General features: G+C 39.3%; 1 protein-coding gene across 8 annotated transcripts in view; it reads right to left on the reverse strand.

The window, feature by feature from the left end:
- Positions 1 to 908: 908 nt before the first annotated feature.
- The window catches only part of fam168a (family with sequence similarity 168 member A), an 88,469-nt gene continuing 72,179 nt past the window's right edge, over positions 909 to 17,198 (reverse strand). For 2 of the 8 annotated variants that reach the window (XM_078222352.1, XM_078222350.1), the window contains 3 exons: positions 13,950 to 14,124; positions 8,726 to 8,855; positions 6,988 to 8,585 (listed from right to left, as the gene is read on the reverse strand). In XM_078222352.1, the coding sequence (XP_078078478.1) occupies positions 8,743 to 8,855; positions 13,950 to 14,124 (288 nt within the window). In that variant the 3' untranslated portion in view covers positions 6,988 to 8,585; positions 8,726 to 8,742. Of the gene's footprint in view, positions 6,853 to 6,987; positions 8,586 to 8,725; positions 8,856 to 13,949; positions 14,128 to 17,198 lie in introns of those variants that run through there. The other 6 variants (XM_078222346.1, XM_078222348.1, XM_078222349.1 and 3 more) reach the window with 5 other exon arrangements.

Here is a 17,198-nt window from a genome sequence, read left to right on the forward strand (position 1 = left end):
TGCAGAAGAGATTTTCGAGAAAGGTACCAGGGATGAGTGTGTTTAGTTATGTGAAGAGACTGGGGTTATTTGCTTTAGAGCAGAGGTTAACAGGAGATTAGACAGAGATGTTCAAAGTCATGAATTGTTTTGCAAGAGAAAATAACCGACTTCCAGTGGCAGAAAGGTCAAGATGAAGCTGATTTAAGGTGATTTACCCAAGGCAAGTTTTTTTTTGCACAGCAAATGATTGCCATCTGGGATGCATTCTTTGAAAAGATGGTGAAAACAAACTGGATCGTAACGTTCAAAACAGAACTGAATACATGATTACAGGGCTCTGGGGAAAGAGCAGGAATGAGAGATAAATTGGAGAACTCTTCCGAAGTACTACAAAGTGCACAATCTGCTGAATAGCCCGCTTCTCTTCTTTCATTCTATAATTCAAGTATGTTGAAGCAGAGAGAATATCTGGTCCCCTCAGGCAAACAAATTTAAAGCACATGTAAGATTAAGTATTGTACATTTCATTTGGGCAAATTTTGAGGGGCAAGCATTAAAATAAATACTGCGATATTCAAGTAGATCGTGTTAGCTTGCTGCTGGCATGACGTGAATACCAGTGCTCTTTTGCACAAGGAATTAAGTGGTGTTTCTTTTCAATGGACTTTGCTTCCTGGTTTTCGTATTAAATTTTGTGGTGTTGGGAGCAGTTCATTCCAACAGACTTTCACACACAAATTCCATTCTCACTGTTCAAAAAATTCTGAACCATTGTCAAGATCTGAAACTGAAGTCAGGATTCCAAGAAAAACTCATGCAACAACCCTCAAAAGTTTAAATTTTCTTTAGTTTTGAATTATATCTAATTTTCTGACACTTTATCCAAGTAATTAAACACCAAAAGAAAATTGCCAAGTGTTTTTTTTGTAAACATTTTAATTGTTATTGAATGTTCTACATCTTACAGTAAATATACAATTACAAACTCTTGGCTTAATTCTGTCACTTAGATCACTAACTGATCTTTTCCAAAAAACAAAATAAAAAAACAGAATTACACTTCATAGTCACAAGTGTAAACTGTGGGTCTTTCAGGTTCCATAAGTAACTTCTAATCTGCGTTATTAAAACACTTGCGTTCTATGAACTACGCTTGGAAGACAATGACATTTCCATAATTCTCTTCTTGCTTTATTAGTGTTCCAATAGAATTCAAAATAAGGAAGTCCAAAACTGCAATTGAAATACAGTAAAAGGAAAGCCCACAGACTTGTGTTCTGAAATGCTCCCTGTAGCTCAAAGAAGCATCCAACTTCAGTTAAACCATAAAGTTTTTTCTATTAAGAATAATAAACATCAATCATTAAACAACTTAAATAACACTTATGGTAAAAAGCGCTTAAATTACATATCTGAACTGCAAAGGTTTCCTAGGTTATCTTTCTTTAAAATACAGGAGCAACACTCGTACACACCGTTTAATCTCTCCTATTTAAGTCTGATATTCTGAAGTACTTATGACATTGAATTGGGCCAGTACAACTGTTAATATGCATTGTTCAAGTCTTGCATTACAGTACTTTTTAATTTAGCAAAGATGTACAAAAAATCTGTTAAAAGGTCTTGTATAATCACAACTGAACTGGTAAACCTGGTTATTATGTTGAACAGACGCCCTGTTTTAATTGGTATGCTTTCTCTTGTTGCATACAGTTACACACTGGTTATGAGCTAAACAGTCAAGAATAATATAGTTGTCTTAACTATATTAGTCATCTGGCAGTATCCAATCAGCCATTCAACATTCAAAGAACAGTCTATAAATACCTCAGTTCGATTTGAAATTAAGTTTCCAATGTTAATTCTGCAAGTTTCCAATGTTAATTCTGCAATATTTTGAAATGTGAATTTTAAAAATTTGCTTGATTATTGAGTAAGAAAAGTCTCAGTCCAATTAAAATGCAAACATGTTGAAATTTGGGCAACAATTTTTCTTTTCAAAAATGTGGCAAAAAGTTAAAATTAGAAATCTGATTTAGCTCATAAGCTGGTAAGCAGGAACAAAAAAAGGTAAATATACATGAATGGCAACGTTGGTGCAGGTTCAGGTCAATGTACTATGCAGCACATCATGTATTTGTATCGCAAGCCTGTACTATAAAAACAGATCATCAGGAGAGCTGCTGGGAACACTTCCAATACATTTTTGTTACTGTGACTTAACAGACAAATAAGATAATCTATTGGTTTTGCAAAGTCAAAGGAAATCCAAATTTTTAAAGAACAAACTATGAAGGTGTGATAAAGGAGTTATAGACAGAACATCATTGCTACCACCTACCACAGCTTGAAAATAATTATGGTGATCCGTCACTGTGTTTCATTGACAGGCCAAACATAACGTTTGCAATATTTCTCTGCACACATCAATATAAACTTTTATGGTATAGTGGCTACCTTACAAACATTAGTGGCAGCTAACTAAGTTTTTTATATTCAAGAAAATTACATTTGCCTGATTTAAGTTACAGGGGGAATAGCAATGAGTGCACAGATGTTTAAAAATCAAAATAGGCATCAAAGTCTTTGTGGTCTGTGGTGAGATGATCAGCTCAACTGTGGGTGATATCAAAATACCTTAAAGAAGTTTGTATCACTATTAGGCTTACATTAACACTGCAATGAAGTTACTATGAAAATCCTCTAGTCGCCACACTCCAGCGCCTGTTCGGGTACACTCAGGGTCAATTTAGCATGGCCAATGCACCTAACCAGCACATTTTTTGGACTTGTGGGAGGAAACCAGAGCACCCCGAGGAAACCCACGCAGACACGGGGAGAACTTGCAGACTCCGCACAAACATCTTGACAGCTGCTGGTAAAATACTGATCTGACATATGAGTGAAGTATTCTGGTGATCAGCAATAATGTTGCCCAAGATCAATCAGCTATATTTATGTATAGCAAGTGTGAAAGACTGGGAATTAATTTCAAAAATGCCCATATAAAGCATATCAGCAGTAGCAATTTTTTAAAACGAAGAAATGTGAATTTTTTTCACCATCAAGGTCAATAGTGCTGGGGAAATAGACAACATTTGAATTCTAATATCCAGTCAATGCATTAATCATTACCAGGTCAGCTAAAAAAAGTAGTTTTGATGGAGAATAAAGCACTCAACTTTGTCCTAAATTTAGACCAGCACTCCCGACGGTACAAGCGTAGCAGCTATTTTGACCAGGGATAAATCATTCATTCAGTACAAATTAGTGCGAAAGTTAAGAAAGCTTTGTACTCTGATTTTGTTCCAAATTGAACCTCTCTCTTCACACACAAAGATCAAATAAGAGATTTACAAACAGGAGAAAATTGGGAAAGTTGAATATCTAGTGATGCATACCTAAAGGCCAAAAGTCAACTAGACTATCTAGCAATAAAAGACTGCAGGGTAAATTTCCATCAGGTACAAATCAAATTGTATCAGAATGTTTTGCAAGTGTTCCCTTATGTATTCATTTTCTTTACATTTTTAGTATAGTAAATGTTGCTAATCTGAACCTGACCTAATCAAATGTGGCTGAAATATTTGTCCCCAATTAATGGATCAGTTTAATTAAAGCAACTTCATTTACAAAGACATCAGCAACATAAAGGGCAGTCAGAACTCAGACAATTGCAATCAGCTGGGAGATTTTACTTCGTGATTCTAGACACAAACAGAACTTCTTTGAAGAACTACAACTTCACAGACCCTTAAAACCAGATGAGTCAAAAGGACCTAAACCAGCTAATGTCACACTAAATAGTTCCCATTTGCCAGTTCAATTCATACAAAACTAATAGTGGGAGATTCAACCTGAAGACAATTACTACAATACCACTACCTCTTTGCACACTGTACTTTGTACCAAACCTGATGCTGAAGTTTTTGCCCTATTACTAATGCTCTGCTGATCTTAAGTGCAGTTATATCAAAATCTTATTAAGGTTGTGATGATGTTATCATGATTTCTCAGTGAGATGAAATAAAATTTCACTGAAAACAACTTCAAGATAATCACTTGCATCATTAGTGGCTCTGTTCAGAATTGCGTTCCTCCGACTAATTGCTGAAATATTGGTATTCTGCAGTAATATTCCCTCTAGTTTCCAGGTTGAATAATAAACATTTGAAATATTTGAAAATCCGTACTTGCCAATTCTCAGTTTTATAGCTCGCCAGTTTCAATTTAAGACAGTCACGTTTCTATTTATTATCAATCTGTATTAATGTAAAATTTCTGCATACCTGATGTTTGTGATCTCTATATCGGAATTAGACAGTTTTTCAACAGTTCTAGAGTGTCTAAATTAAGAACCATAACTTCCCCCTTCCCATTTTGCTGGGACTCAAGTTGTTCTCTATCAATTTGTACTTCAATCTTTTAAGTGAAGGACAACATTTAAATAACCACCGTGATGTTTCTAACAATATAGTGATGGAAAACCAATGCATTCCGAACAGTCAGCCCGAGTTGCATTTTCTCATGTAAATGGGTCAGTAAAGCTTAGTCAAAAAATTCACTGAGAAATTAGCTATTTAATTAAATCTATGGCATAATAAGAGATCCATTCCTAAAATTCAGGCAATCCAGCAATTTTAAATAGTGGACCAAATATTTGTTCTGGAAAAATAACCTGGATTAAAAAGCCAATGTAACTTTTAGAGAGCTCAAGTTTTCAAATGGAATGTTGTTCAAAAATGTCACAATTACATATAAAGTAAATGGATCTGATGCAAGTGCATACCTTAAACTAGTTTTAAAACTGCTAAATAGAAGCACCAAGATTTTAAATCACATCTTTGCAGCAATGTTGTTTTGAAGAGGCATATCTCATTTTTGAGAATGCAGCAGGTATTCCTGACTGCCCACAAATCTGAACAATTATATTTGCATGTGACCATCTTAAAACTTCAGCACTGGAAAGGCATTTGATATTGCAGAATATACCCTCTTTCCCACCTTGACTAAACAAGGTTACATTTAGCAGAATGCTGCTCCATGCAACTAAGATCTGTTCGGCTGAGATTGCAGAGGGTGCATATAATGCACCCACCAGTATTTTTGGAAATTAACCACTTAAGTCCCTCTTTCTATTGTGATCTGAACGTAAAAATTTCTGCATCAGCAGACGGAGTTTAATATATTTGATTACATTTCTATTTAAAATCTAGGTCTCATACAGTTTTTTTTCAGGAATCAGTCTATTAAGCTATAACCACAAACACAATATGGGTGTGTTACATATATATATATATATATACTCATGTATAAAGTCTTGTACCTGTTTAGTAGCATAGATTATTTTTATATATGTATTGTGCAACATAACCTAGCTTCTGTATTTTGACAGAATTCTGATATGTGGCCGTTTCTAAGTTGAAGGAAAATATACGCTCCCTAAATCTCAATTTGCTTTATCTCATATCCTTGTCAGTGCTCTCCAGTCATATACATTCATTTCCAAAAACTTTACCATACAGGGCAGAAAGAACTCACTTGCTAGACACGAATATTCACCTCACTTCCATGACTTTAAACAAACTGTCCCCATTCTACGTGGATGGTATTGTCCCACAAATTCCTGTCAACTAAGACCTTCAAGAGCTTTAGAGCTGCAGCATTCTTCTACCCAGGTCCTTTCATCAAGACAAGGATAAGAAAACTCTGCCTTCACTTTCGAAACCTTATCACTTCACTTAAAGTTATACAATATTTAAATGATGTACTTTCACCTCTTTCAAAAAATTGCAATACTGTCAGCTGATGACTTTAACAAACTGACAACCGGATTAATTTGATAAAGGGATACTGCATAATAAAATCCAAAATAATTCCAAGGAGCTCAACAGTATCATAATGCGCAGGACTTCTCAGGTTCAAGGAGATGTACTTGTCTTGTAGAGTGAATCCAGATTTCGTAACATTCCTGACAAAGAAAGCCAATGCCATAGAATTCCCAATTTCTGATACAGTGCAACCTGTATTTAGAACTTAAAGAACACAATGCTGATTAAATAGCTGTAATGGATTGGTGGGCGGGGAGAAACGGTGCTCAACCACTCACTTTATCTTGAACAAAGTGTCCGGCCAACCAACTCAAACAAATGATGCTGAATTACTTAAGTCATCGGAAGAATTCACTGCACTGTAGCAATGAATGGAGTGCTCCATTAATTCTTTATCCCTTTAAACCCTCAAAGCTTTCCTGAATTCTACTGTCAAAAATTTTAAAAAAAGATTAAAGGCCGTTTCAGTGGTGAGTGCTAATTTTGATAATGCCTTTTAAATGCAACTAGCAAGGCTAATGTCCAAACTGAATGTCTAAGATTTTATGGTTAATATGTAAGATCAGAATGTGCAAGATCAAGAACACCAACAGATCAGATTAAAGAGACATAACCATTGTTCTCTTTAAACTGAAAGAACGTATTTGCCTTTCTTGGAGATGATGCATCATATTCAGGTTGGACTCATTTATTTAAATCTCAATATAAATCTCCTTATAGGATCTCAGTAATGGAAATGGTGAAACATGCATTTTTAAAAGAATGACATGTATTCTCACCATTGAATAGGCCTCTTTGGCCACAGCCTCGCTTGTGATAACAAACATTGGTCTGTAACAATTTTGAGTAGCTATGATGGAAAAGAACTTAAATGAGGCAGAAGTTTGGAGAAAAGCAGCTTTTACAAAAAAAAACACTAAATGATGCATAAAGTGACCTTTGCACTTTGTTCTTGCAAACAGATTCGGTGCCATGTGGCTTCAATGCACAAGCACCAACGTAAGACTTGAGTAGTTGCATACAATGTCTGACTCCAGATCTGCAGAAAGATAAAAATGAACCATAACTTTAAATCATGCTATGCCGCATCTGAAAAACTGTTAATTTGAATATGAGGAAAACCATCTGTGTGTAACTAACTTAGCTCTACTGAAAATATATACATGATAAGCAATGATTTTGTAAAGCTTTATTTGCATTTTTGTACATAAATGTTAAATCTTAAATTCTAAGCTGAAGGTCTCAATCTAGAAACTTGGATATTTATAAATGAAACCAAACTAAGACAGCCCTGAACAAACTCTTTTTGCCAAGTGGATGATGAGGCCAGCCGGGACACTATTCAAAAAATCCTGTCTGGAGGTGCTCGTAAGTATGGATGAAAGCTTCAGCAGCAGATAAGTGGAGGCAAGGTGGAGCCTGGCAATGTTAATGACGTGACTGTAGGCATTTTCCGTGATGGTGAGGATAGGGGTTTAGTTGAGAGTCAAATAGAACCCCAAAGCTGTGAAGTATCTGCTTCAGCCTCAGGCAGTCATGAAGGAGGTGGTGGGGGGGTGCAACTGTGCTTTCATCATGTAGCTGCAGTTATAGTGCAGATTCGCCAGTTGTGCAACAAGGTGACCTGAATTAAAATTGGCAATATTTATATTATTTTAAAATTGTAAATGAGAAACATTGGTCTACTGGATAAAATATTGGTGTAATTAATTAGATCTATAAAGATCTTAAATTTAAATTTAGTGTGAACAGCAATTCAGAGGGTAAGAAACTGGTTTGAACCGAAGAATCAGAAGCAGCATCATGAAGACAGCACATTCAGATTACTCACATCCCAGTTTTCTAAAACTGGGAAGCAGCTTCTCCTCATTTAGAAACGCATGCATAGATATCCAATTTTGCAAATATTATGTTGGAGACAGAACGAAGAAAGAATGCATCCAGATTAAGATTTGAATCTTTTAGTAAGTTGTTCCATTAGGTAACAAATGGAGCTCAATGTAGGCACATGTTAAGGGGAGCAGGGAGTCAGTGCATGGATTTAATGGTGTTACAGGATGTACAGATCAGGCAGGGACTTGGATGCTGTTGTTGAAAATCATTTAAACCAGTCTAGTACTAAGCTGCAAAGAAGTGGCGCAAGTAATATGTCACGCATCAGCAGAGGGGTAGAATATTAATTGAGACATACATAAGACAATGGTTATGCTTCCAACTGTAATACTGTATACAGCACTGCTCCACAACATAAAACATACCGTATTCTTTTACAGGATACTTAAGAAATGAGTTCAGAGCCAAACAGGAAATAAACTCCCATCAATTTTATGATTAGAAATATTTACCCACATGGAAGGTGGACTGTTGCGCATTTGGCCATTTCGGTGTTGCAGCCTCTGTGTAAATTTATGTTCTCATTGGAAAGGGGATTTTATTTGTGAATAGAAATTTTCAACATTATATCAAATGGGTGGATAACCTGTACACATTGTTCACACAGGCAAAGACTTTAAAAAAAAAAATCAGACAATTTAGACATTGCGATTAGCCCAAATAATTTTTCCTATTCCCAAATGTTGAAGCAAATGTTAAAAATTTTCAGCACTTGGAAAGCACAGAGTTTTGCTTTTCCAGATTTTATACTGATTACATGAAAAAGAAACAATACATGTGATGTTGCAACAAAAATATTGGGATGGCAGAAATTGTTCTTTTATATTCTCAGGTAATTGTGTGAAGTACGATGAGTAGCTGAAGATCCTACGTTCAAACCTGAAGCCAAGTGTTGAGAGATTGTTAACATGATAAAAAGTCTTACAAATTACATTTTGGAACCAATCAAGGCAAGTCATCACTAAACATTAGTTTACATATACACACCAAATCTTTACTAATATTGCATGTTAACTTACATGAATTGGTTGTGAATTTACCAATGTGGAGGTACATAGCTATACGCAGGTGTTCCTTGAGTCCTGTACGTTGGCACAGAAACTTGATGTGGTCCTAGTTGGGTGTGTTGTGGCGTAGTCAGCAGAGTCCCTTTTGAGGCAGGGGAAATCAAAACTTCAGTTTAGTACAGAAATTTGTCTCAACTCTTTCAGACAGAAAAAATTATTCTATGAACCTTGTAATAAATATGCTGCACTACATTAAGACGTACACAATGGAATTGGCACAGCAGGTAATAAGGATATTCAACAATTCTTTATTTCAAATTTTAAACCACATGGGAAGTTATTTTCACAAATCGAGTCAAGTTTCAACTGATTTCCCTTGAGCATTTATTCTAATGGCTTTCAAACTTGTTCAGATTTTTTTTTTTTTAAATGTAGATGAGTGATTAGGAGGGCAGCACGGTGGCACTGTTGCCTCACAGCGCCAGGTACCCAGGTTCCATTCCGGCCTCAGGTGACTGTCTGGTGTGGAGTTTGCACATTCTCCCCATGTCTGCGTGGGTTTCCTCCAGGTGCTCCGGTTTCCTCTCAGTCTAAAGGTGTGCGGGTTAGGTTGATTGGCCATGATAAATTGCCTCTTGCGTCAGGGGGACTAGCGGGGTAAATATGTGGGGTTAGAGGAATAGGGTCTGGGTGGGATTGTTGTCGGTGCAGACTCGATGGGCCGAATGGCCTCCTCTGCACTGTAGGGATTCTATGCCTATTCTATGACTAGAAAGGAATAGGCTTTTTGATGCATCAGACTTACCATTTTTAGATCTCAAATTCTTAGCCTTCCCACTTTTGTGCCATGTTGGCATTCTTTTGCCACAATGTACCGAAGATGTAGGTAGCGAAGGAATTCAACATACCACCTATTTCAAAAGTTAAAGTTCCTACTACTGTGCTAAGTTACCATCGCATTCCTCACATAGGTCGACTGCCTTGGTTGCGCTCTTGTCCGAGTGAGAAGAGTCATCTCCAAAGCTGGCTTCACTGTAATAGTCACTGTGCAGTTCATTTTAAAGTAATGAATTGCACATAAAACAATTTGGGATACTTGAGGGGTGTGATGAAACCGCATTTAAAATACAAGCCATTCTTTTTTCTTTCACTTGATCAGCAATGACGCTATAATGCTTGGGGTTTAAGAACACAAACGGGATATGTCAAATCATTACAACGAATAGCTGGTGGTATCTCAAGCAAGAGACTGGCCATTCATGTGCAAGCTTAGACACAGCATATTAACAAGATAATTCATCAAGATTACAGGTAACACAAAAGAAAATCCAAATATTTTCTATAGACATAAATTAAAAGGTGGAAAGGAGTGGGACTGATTAGGGACCAAAAAGGGGATCAACTGGAGGTAGGAGGCATGGCTGAGGAACTAAATTAATACTTTACGTCTGTCTTTACCAAAGGAGATACTGCCCAGATCATGGTGAGACGGGAGACAGTTCACACACTTGAGGGGTTTAAAGTTGATCAAGGTATTGGAAAGGCTGTTTGTACTTAGAAGTTAACAATGGAGAAGGGGCGAATGAGATGCATCCAAGGATGCAGAGGGACTCGAGTGTGGAAATTACAGAGGCACTGGCCATAATTTTCCAATTCTTGTCAGACTCGAGGATGATGCCAGGGTACTGGAGAACTGCAAACAATACACCATTTTTTGAACAAGGGTGTAAAAGACTGCAACTACAGGTTAGTTTAACCTCAGTGGTGGGGAAGCTTCTGACAATAATTTGGGCCAAAATTACTTGACAAATTTGGGTTATAGAAAGCTAGCATGGGTTTAAGGGCAAATTGTGTTTAACCAACTTGTTGATGAGGTAATAGAATAATAAGGGTAATGCAGTTGATGTGCTGCACATGGTCTTCAAGTCAAAGTTAGAGCTCATCAAATAAAAGGCAGATATATTAAGAGTAGAGGTGAGCAGTTGTTTTTTTTTTAAAGATTGGAGAGGTTTATAATGGAGTCCCCCAGATGTCGGTGTTCAGGTTCTTATTCTTTGATATAGAATTCCTACAGTACAGAAGACAGTCATTCGGCCCATCGAGCCTGCACCAACAATCCCCTTAGCCCCACGTTTTAGCCTGCTAATCCCCCTGACACTAAAGGGGCAATTTAGCATGGCAAATCAACCTAACTCGCACATCTTTAGACAGTGGGAGGAAAGCGGAGCACCCGGAAGAAACCCACAGACACGGGGAGAATGGGCAAACTCCACACTTTACTTAGACCCTGGTGTACGGGGCAGTTTAAAGACACATGGATGATTATGAAAATTAATGTAGAGAAGTGTGAAGCAATTAATTTTGGTAGGAAGAATGCAGAAGGACAATATATGGTGTGTGGGAGCACAGGAACCTGGGTGTAAATGTGTACACATCACTGAAGGTGGCAGGACAGTTTGTGTGTGAGATTAATAAGGCATATGGCATTATAGGCTTTATTAATAGGTGCCTAGAATACATGAGCAAGGAAGTCAGGTTAAATAAAAACAAATACTGCGGATGCTGGAAATTTGAAATAAAAACAGAAAATGCTGGAAAGCTCAGCAGGTCTGGCAGCATCTGGGGAGAAAGAAACAGTTAATGATTCAAATCCATATGACTTTTCTTCAGAGTTAAAGAGGGAGAAATTTGATGGATTATATACTGTTTAAGAGGGGGTGGAGCAAGAAGGTGGTCAATGATAGATAGGAGCTAGGAGAGATTGCAACAAAGCAGAGGGCACAAGGCAGAGGAAGTGTTAATGAATGTGAAGGACTATGGAAGGTGCTGATGGTTGCATAAAGGTAAAATAGCAGAATGTGTTAATAGGAGAACCAAGGTCAGTGCTCAGTGGGGAAAACAAAACTTAGAACAAGTGACAGATGGCCTATTGGGGGAGAGTTGGGTGGGGGTTTGTGTTAAGGTGGAGCAGAAAGGTCAGTCTAAAGTTTTTGAAATTAGTGCTGAGGCCTGGGGGTTGTAAGGTGCCAAATCGGAAGAGTTGCTGCTCCTCTAGCTTGCGTTGGGCTTCATTGGAACATGGCAGCAGGTCAACGATGGACATGTGAGCATGAGAGCAAGGTGCTGAGCTAAAATTGTAAGCAACAGGAAAGTTAGGGTTATGCTTGCAGACTAAGCCAAGGTGTTCCACAAAGCTGTCACCCACTCTACATTTAATCTCCCTAATGTAGAAGAGACCACAGTGGGAGCAGCAAATACAGAAGACTAAATTGAAGGTGCAAGTGCAATGTTGTTTTAACTGAAAGTGTTTGGGGCATTGAATGGCAAGCAAAGAGGAGCTAAAGGGGGCAGGTGTTACCCCTTCTGTGATTGCAAGGGACGGTGCTGTGGGAAGGGAATGAGGAGTTGGGGGTGATGGAGGAGTGGACCAGGCTATCAGGGATGGAGCAGTCCCTATGGAATGGGCAAGGGGAAGATGTGTTTCACATGGGCATCATGCTGGAGTTGGCGGAGGATGATTCTTTGAATGCAGAAGCTGGAGGAGGGAGTGAGGGCAGAGGTGTGGGAAATGGGTCGGATCTGGTTGAGTGAACTGTCAACCAAGGGAAGAAACCTTGGTTAAGGAAAGAGCCAGAAATGACAGAAGCGCCGTTTTCGAAAGCAGCATCATTAGAACAGATGAGAAACTGGGAGAATGGGATGGAGTCCTTATAGGAAGCAGGGTGTGAGGAGTTGCAGTTGAGGTAGCTATGGGAGTCAGTAGGCATGTAATGATTATTGGTGATCTATCACCAGAGAGGAAAAGGAAGGGAAGTGTCGGAGATTGACCATGAGAAAGGGGTGGAAATTGTAAACAAAAATCAATAAATTTTTCCAAGTCCAGACAAGAGCATGAAATGGCACCAATATATTCATTGGTGGAATGGAAAAACAGTTGTTAAACTTGTATAGAACACTGGTTGGACCTCAACTAAAGCATTGCATCCAACTCCGGTGCCATGTTTCAGGAAAGATGCAAAGGCATTCTAGAGATTGCAGAAAAGATTCTGGGGAGGAGGAACTTCAGTTATGCAGATAGATTGGAGATGTTGGGATTGTGTTCTTAGGTGAAGAGAAGGTTGAAAGGAGATATGATAGAAGTATTCAAAATCATGAGGGGGTCTAGACAGTGTAGATAGGGAGACACTGTTCCCACTGGTGGAAGACTCAAGAACCAGAGGACACAGATTCAGTTGGCAAAATAAGCAATGGCAACGTGAGGAAAAGCCTTTTCACGTAGCAAGTGGTTAAGATCTAGAATGTGCTGCCTAAGAATATGGTGGAGGAAGAGTCAATTCAGGCTTTCAGAAATAAATTGGATAACTGTGAAAAGGAAAATGTTACAGTATGAGAAAAAGGCAGGAGAGTAGCACTAGGTGAATTGCTTCTTCAGTGGACCATGTCCTGTGCTGTGAGCATTCTGTGATTATGGCTCAGGATGATCTTTGGATGGTTTCGCGGCAAATCTCAGAGACCACATGACTTCTCATCCAATAAAATGGGAGTGCTCGCAGCCTATAGGAGGGTGGGGGGCTTTAAACCCAGTCTGGACTATGTGCACAGTTGGCGCATGGATTGCTGTATCCTGTAAAAATAGTTTCGCTGTTTATAAATAAATAATTTATTGCCTTATTTGATGGTTACCCGGAGTTTCCGTTACTACGAGTAGTTTAGAAACAAACCTCTAATGTAACAGCTTCTCTGCTGGAGTTATAGATGCAGTAAACTAGCTGAGGTAATTCAGATTAGACTGAAATCCAGCAGATTTAACAATACCAGCTTTTGGAATAGTTAAAACTCCCTTAGGTGGTTAAATATACTAGAAGCCATTACATTATGAAATAAAAACAGAAAATGCTGGAAATACTCAGCAGATCTGGCAGCATTTATGTTAATAGAATGTGCTAACATTTTTGGCCTATGACCTTCCAACAGAATGGAAGAGTATGTTTGGGTCAAAGAGGCCTTTCTCATGCCATTAGTTTTACAATCTCTAATTAGACCCATCTCAAAGAGGTTCAATTCTCAGCCAGGTAACCAAGTACTGCAGTCCACCTTGGGGAACGGAATTCCTCATGATTCATATCTTCTGAGAGGAGATATGGGCTAAGTTTTGCACCTTGGGTGACATATCAAAGAGTGATTACAGTGATGCTTACATTTACAATAGTAGCTAATTAAGTACTGTACACCTTACCTGCTGTCATCGCCATGGTAGTCCCAGCAACCATTCCCATAGCCATCCCATTGGTGCGTGGAGCAGGGACAGAAGTTGGGTAAATAGCAGGTTGAATGCTATTGGGTTGCACCACTGTGGTATGGTGGATGACATGAGGCTGTGCTGCATACACGGGCTGTGTGTAATAGGCCCCCTGCTTGAAAAACAAAGCAGAGATCAGCTAAAATCCTAGACAATATTGGAGTATGTCATACTTCAAAAACCAATGATAGGCCGAGAACAGAAGCTTCAAGTGTTCAACAATAACACTTTCCCCACACAGATGATAGCATTCGAGAAGGTGGTCCACCATCACTAAGGCAATTAGTGACATGCAAGAAATGCTGCTCTTGACAGTGATGGCCAGAATCCAAGCATGCTAAAAAATATAGATCTCTAGTGGCAATGAACACAGAATCAGGGGAAAATTAAGCAGCTTTTGCAGTTATGCTGGTTTATGGCATGGTGGCACAGTGGTTAGCACTGCTGCCTCTCAGCACCTGACACCTGGGTTCATTTCCAGCCTTGGGTGATTGTCTCTTGGAGGTAGCACGTTCTCCCCGTGCCTGCATGGGTTTCCTCCGGGTGCTCCGGTTTCCTCCCACAGTCCAAAGCTGTGCAGGCTAGGTGGATTGTCCATGCTAAATTGTCAACTAGTGTCCAAAGATTGGTAGGTTAGGGAGATTAGCTGGGTAAATCTGTGGGGTTGCAGGAATAGGGCGTGGAGTGGCTCTGGATAAGATGGTCAGTGTAGACTCAATGAGCCCAATGGCCGCCTCCTGCACTATAGGGATTCTATGATTCTATATTAATTCTAAACACTTGCTTCCCTTGTTGGACACTTACTTAAGAAAGCTCGTTTGAATCCGAGTGACAGAAACCAGGCCGAGTCCTCATTGGTCTTTTCCCTATACAGATACGGAGTGCCCTGCTTTACAGTTTCCATGTCTTATTTTTAGATCGCAGCACCAATGGGTTCAAAGCCAAGTAGACTGACATCAAGTGAAGCACTTCAAATGTACTGATTTCATTTCCCACTCTGTGCTTTGATGCAGCTGAAAAGACCAAAGGGTGGCACCCTCAGTGCCAGAGATCAGAGTTCGATTCCCAGCTTGGATGACTCTCTGGAGTTTGCATGTTCTCCCAGTGTCTGCGTGGGTTTCCTCCAGGTGCTCCAGTTTCTTCCCATAATCCAAAGATGTGCGGGTTAGGTTGATTGGCCATGCTAAATTGCTCCTGAGTCAGGGGATTAGCAGGATAAATACGTGGGGTATTTATGGACCTGGGTGAAATTGTGGTCGGTGCAGACTCGATGGGCCAAATGGTCTCCTATTGGACTGTAGGGATTCTATATTCTATGTGACCAATGGTAAGCACAAAATCCAGATGATGACCTCTTCACTGAGCACTCTGCCCAAATTTATACAACTGATCATTTTGGGAGACACTTTAAAAGCTAATGGCACCCACAGAACCACCTTCCTGATGAGGGGCGAGCAAAGGGAGGGCAGCAGACTAGTCTCCATTAAAGCAATCGCTGTCCATAATCTTTCCTGAAAATGGACACCGTTGAACACAAAAATAGCCACTTATCTGAACAGAAAACGTGCTGGTATTTCCCCCTAGTCACAGTTTAATCCTAGTCCTGTTGGCTCTCCATATTGTTTATTATTCCTATTCATCCAAGTAAATAATTCCATTTTAAAACAATTGTTTATTTATTCTACATTAACTCGACTATTTATTAACAGTAACCATTTACATGAGAGAACTGCAGACTAACTACACATTGTGTTTTTGTTCTCAGCTTCCCTGAAGCTGTGCAAGATCTTAAATTCATGACCTTACATTATTGCTTCTACGGTTCAGCAAGGCAATCTTTGAACCAATCCTAACCTATTTTTCCTCAACTGTCCCAGCTCCAGTGGAGGGAAAAGCAAAAGCACAATCTCCTTTAATCTCTTTCCACAACTGTAATATTTTGGTCCTAGCAACATCTTGAACCAGTGCTTTTTACAACATTCCTACAATGGATGCAATACTCCAACAGCTAGCTCCCACGTTGGCTGATAGTGTGCCCGTAGTTCTCACTCCCATTCAAAACCACCATTCCCCCAGGGATAGAAGCTGCTTCCATATGTATGCTGTTGCCCTTCTCTCGATTGCCTCCATTCTGTCAGATTACCTGTCTAACATTCCTGTGAATGAGTCACAACCACCTTCAAGTGAAGATCAAAATACTGAACATGGCATTTTTCCCCACTGAAAACATAAAAACACCAAATTCACCCTCCCCAAGATGTCCCCCTTTTGGGGGGCTTCTGGTCTGTTCTCCTTCGGTGACTTGGTTCCCCTGGGGATTGGAGTTGTTCTTCAGTTGGAGAAAGGGCTGGAAGTAGGATACCCTCCTCCAGGTGGTTTTATATGTAGACATCTGAACTGTTCTCCTTCTTGAAGTGTGGACTCCCCTGGGGGTGTGGGTATATCCTGTTTATTATGAGGTTTTGCTACTCTTCCTGATGTCTTTTTTGTGAAAGTAGACATCACTAAGACCATACTTTGCATCCATTGACTGACCCTGATGTTCTTCTCTGGGGCTTCCTTGCTCTGATTTGTTATGTTTAACAAGGAGGGCTTCCCTATCTTGTCGGAGGAGAGTTGTATCTCTCCCCGAGATATCCAGTTGATGGGTGCCTTGACAGGTTTTTTTCGACTTGTTGGTGGGGTTTCCTTGCTGGAAAATGGCTCAGGATTTCTACATGATGCCAAGGCCAGAGCGTTGCCTTAGATTGAGATCACTTTGGGTAAGAATCTTTGGTCTCCAGTGTGTGAATGTATGCTGTCACACCATGTTTTGTATTGATGGGAGTATCCTGCTGCTCCTCTCTCTAGGATATTGTTTTATTGCCTGGATGCCCTGGGATGTCTGGTTAGGCCCCAATTAGTTGTAATTACCCCATTAGAAATCCTTTAGATTGCGAAACTCTGTCCTTGTTATCCTGTAGGGGAGGGCATGCACCATGGTACCAATGTTCATGGCTTTATCCTGTTACCGAGATCCCCACTCTTCTGGTCACCTTTCATTATCCATACGCAAGGAGGGGCTGACTACAATAATAATTTTATGAATATTTGCTCATCTTTTCTGTATACATAGATTGCTGTGCTGTACCAATCTCAGAGGTTGTTGCATTATTTGTAAATGTAAAAGCTTTCAACAAAAATATT

This window comes from Mustelus asterias, chromosome 10 (assembly GCF_964213995.1).
Source record: "Mustelus asterias chromosome 10, sMusAst1.hap1.1, whole genome shotgun sequence".
In the NCBI taxonomy this organism is placed as follows: domain Eukaryota; kingdom Metazoa; phylum Chordata; class Chondrichthyes; order Carcharhiniformes; family Triakidae; genus Mustelus; species Mustelus asterias.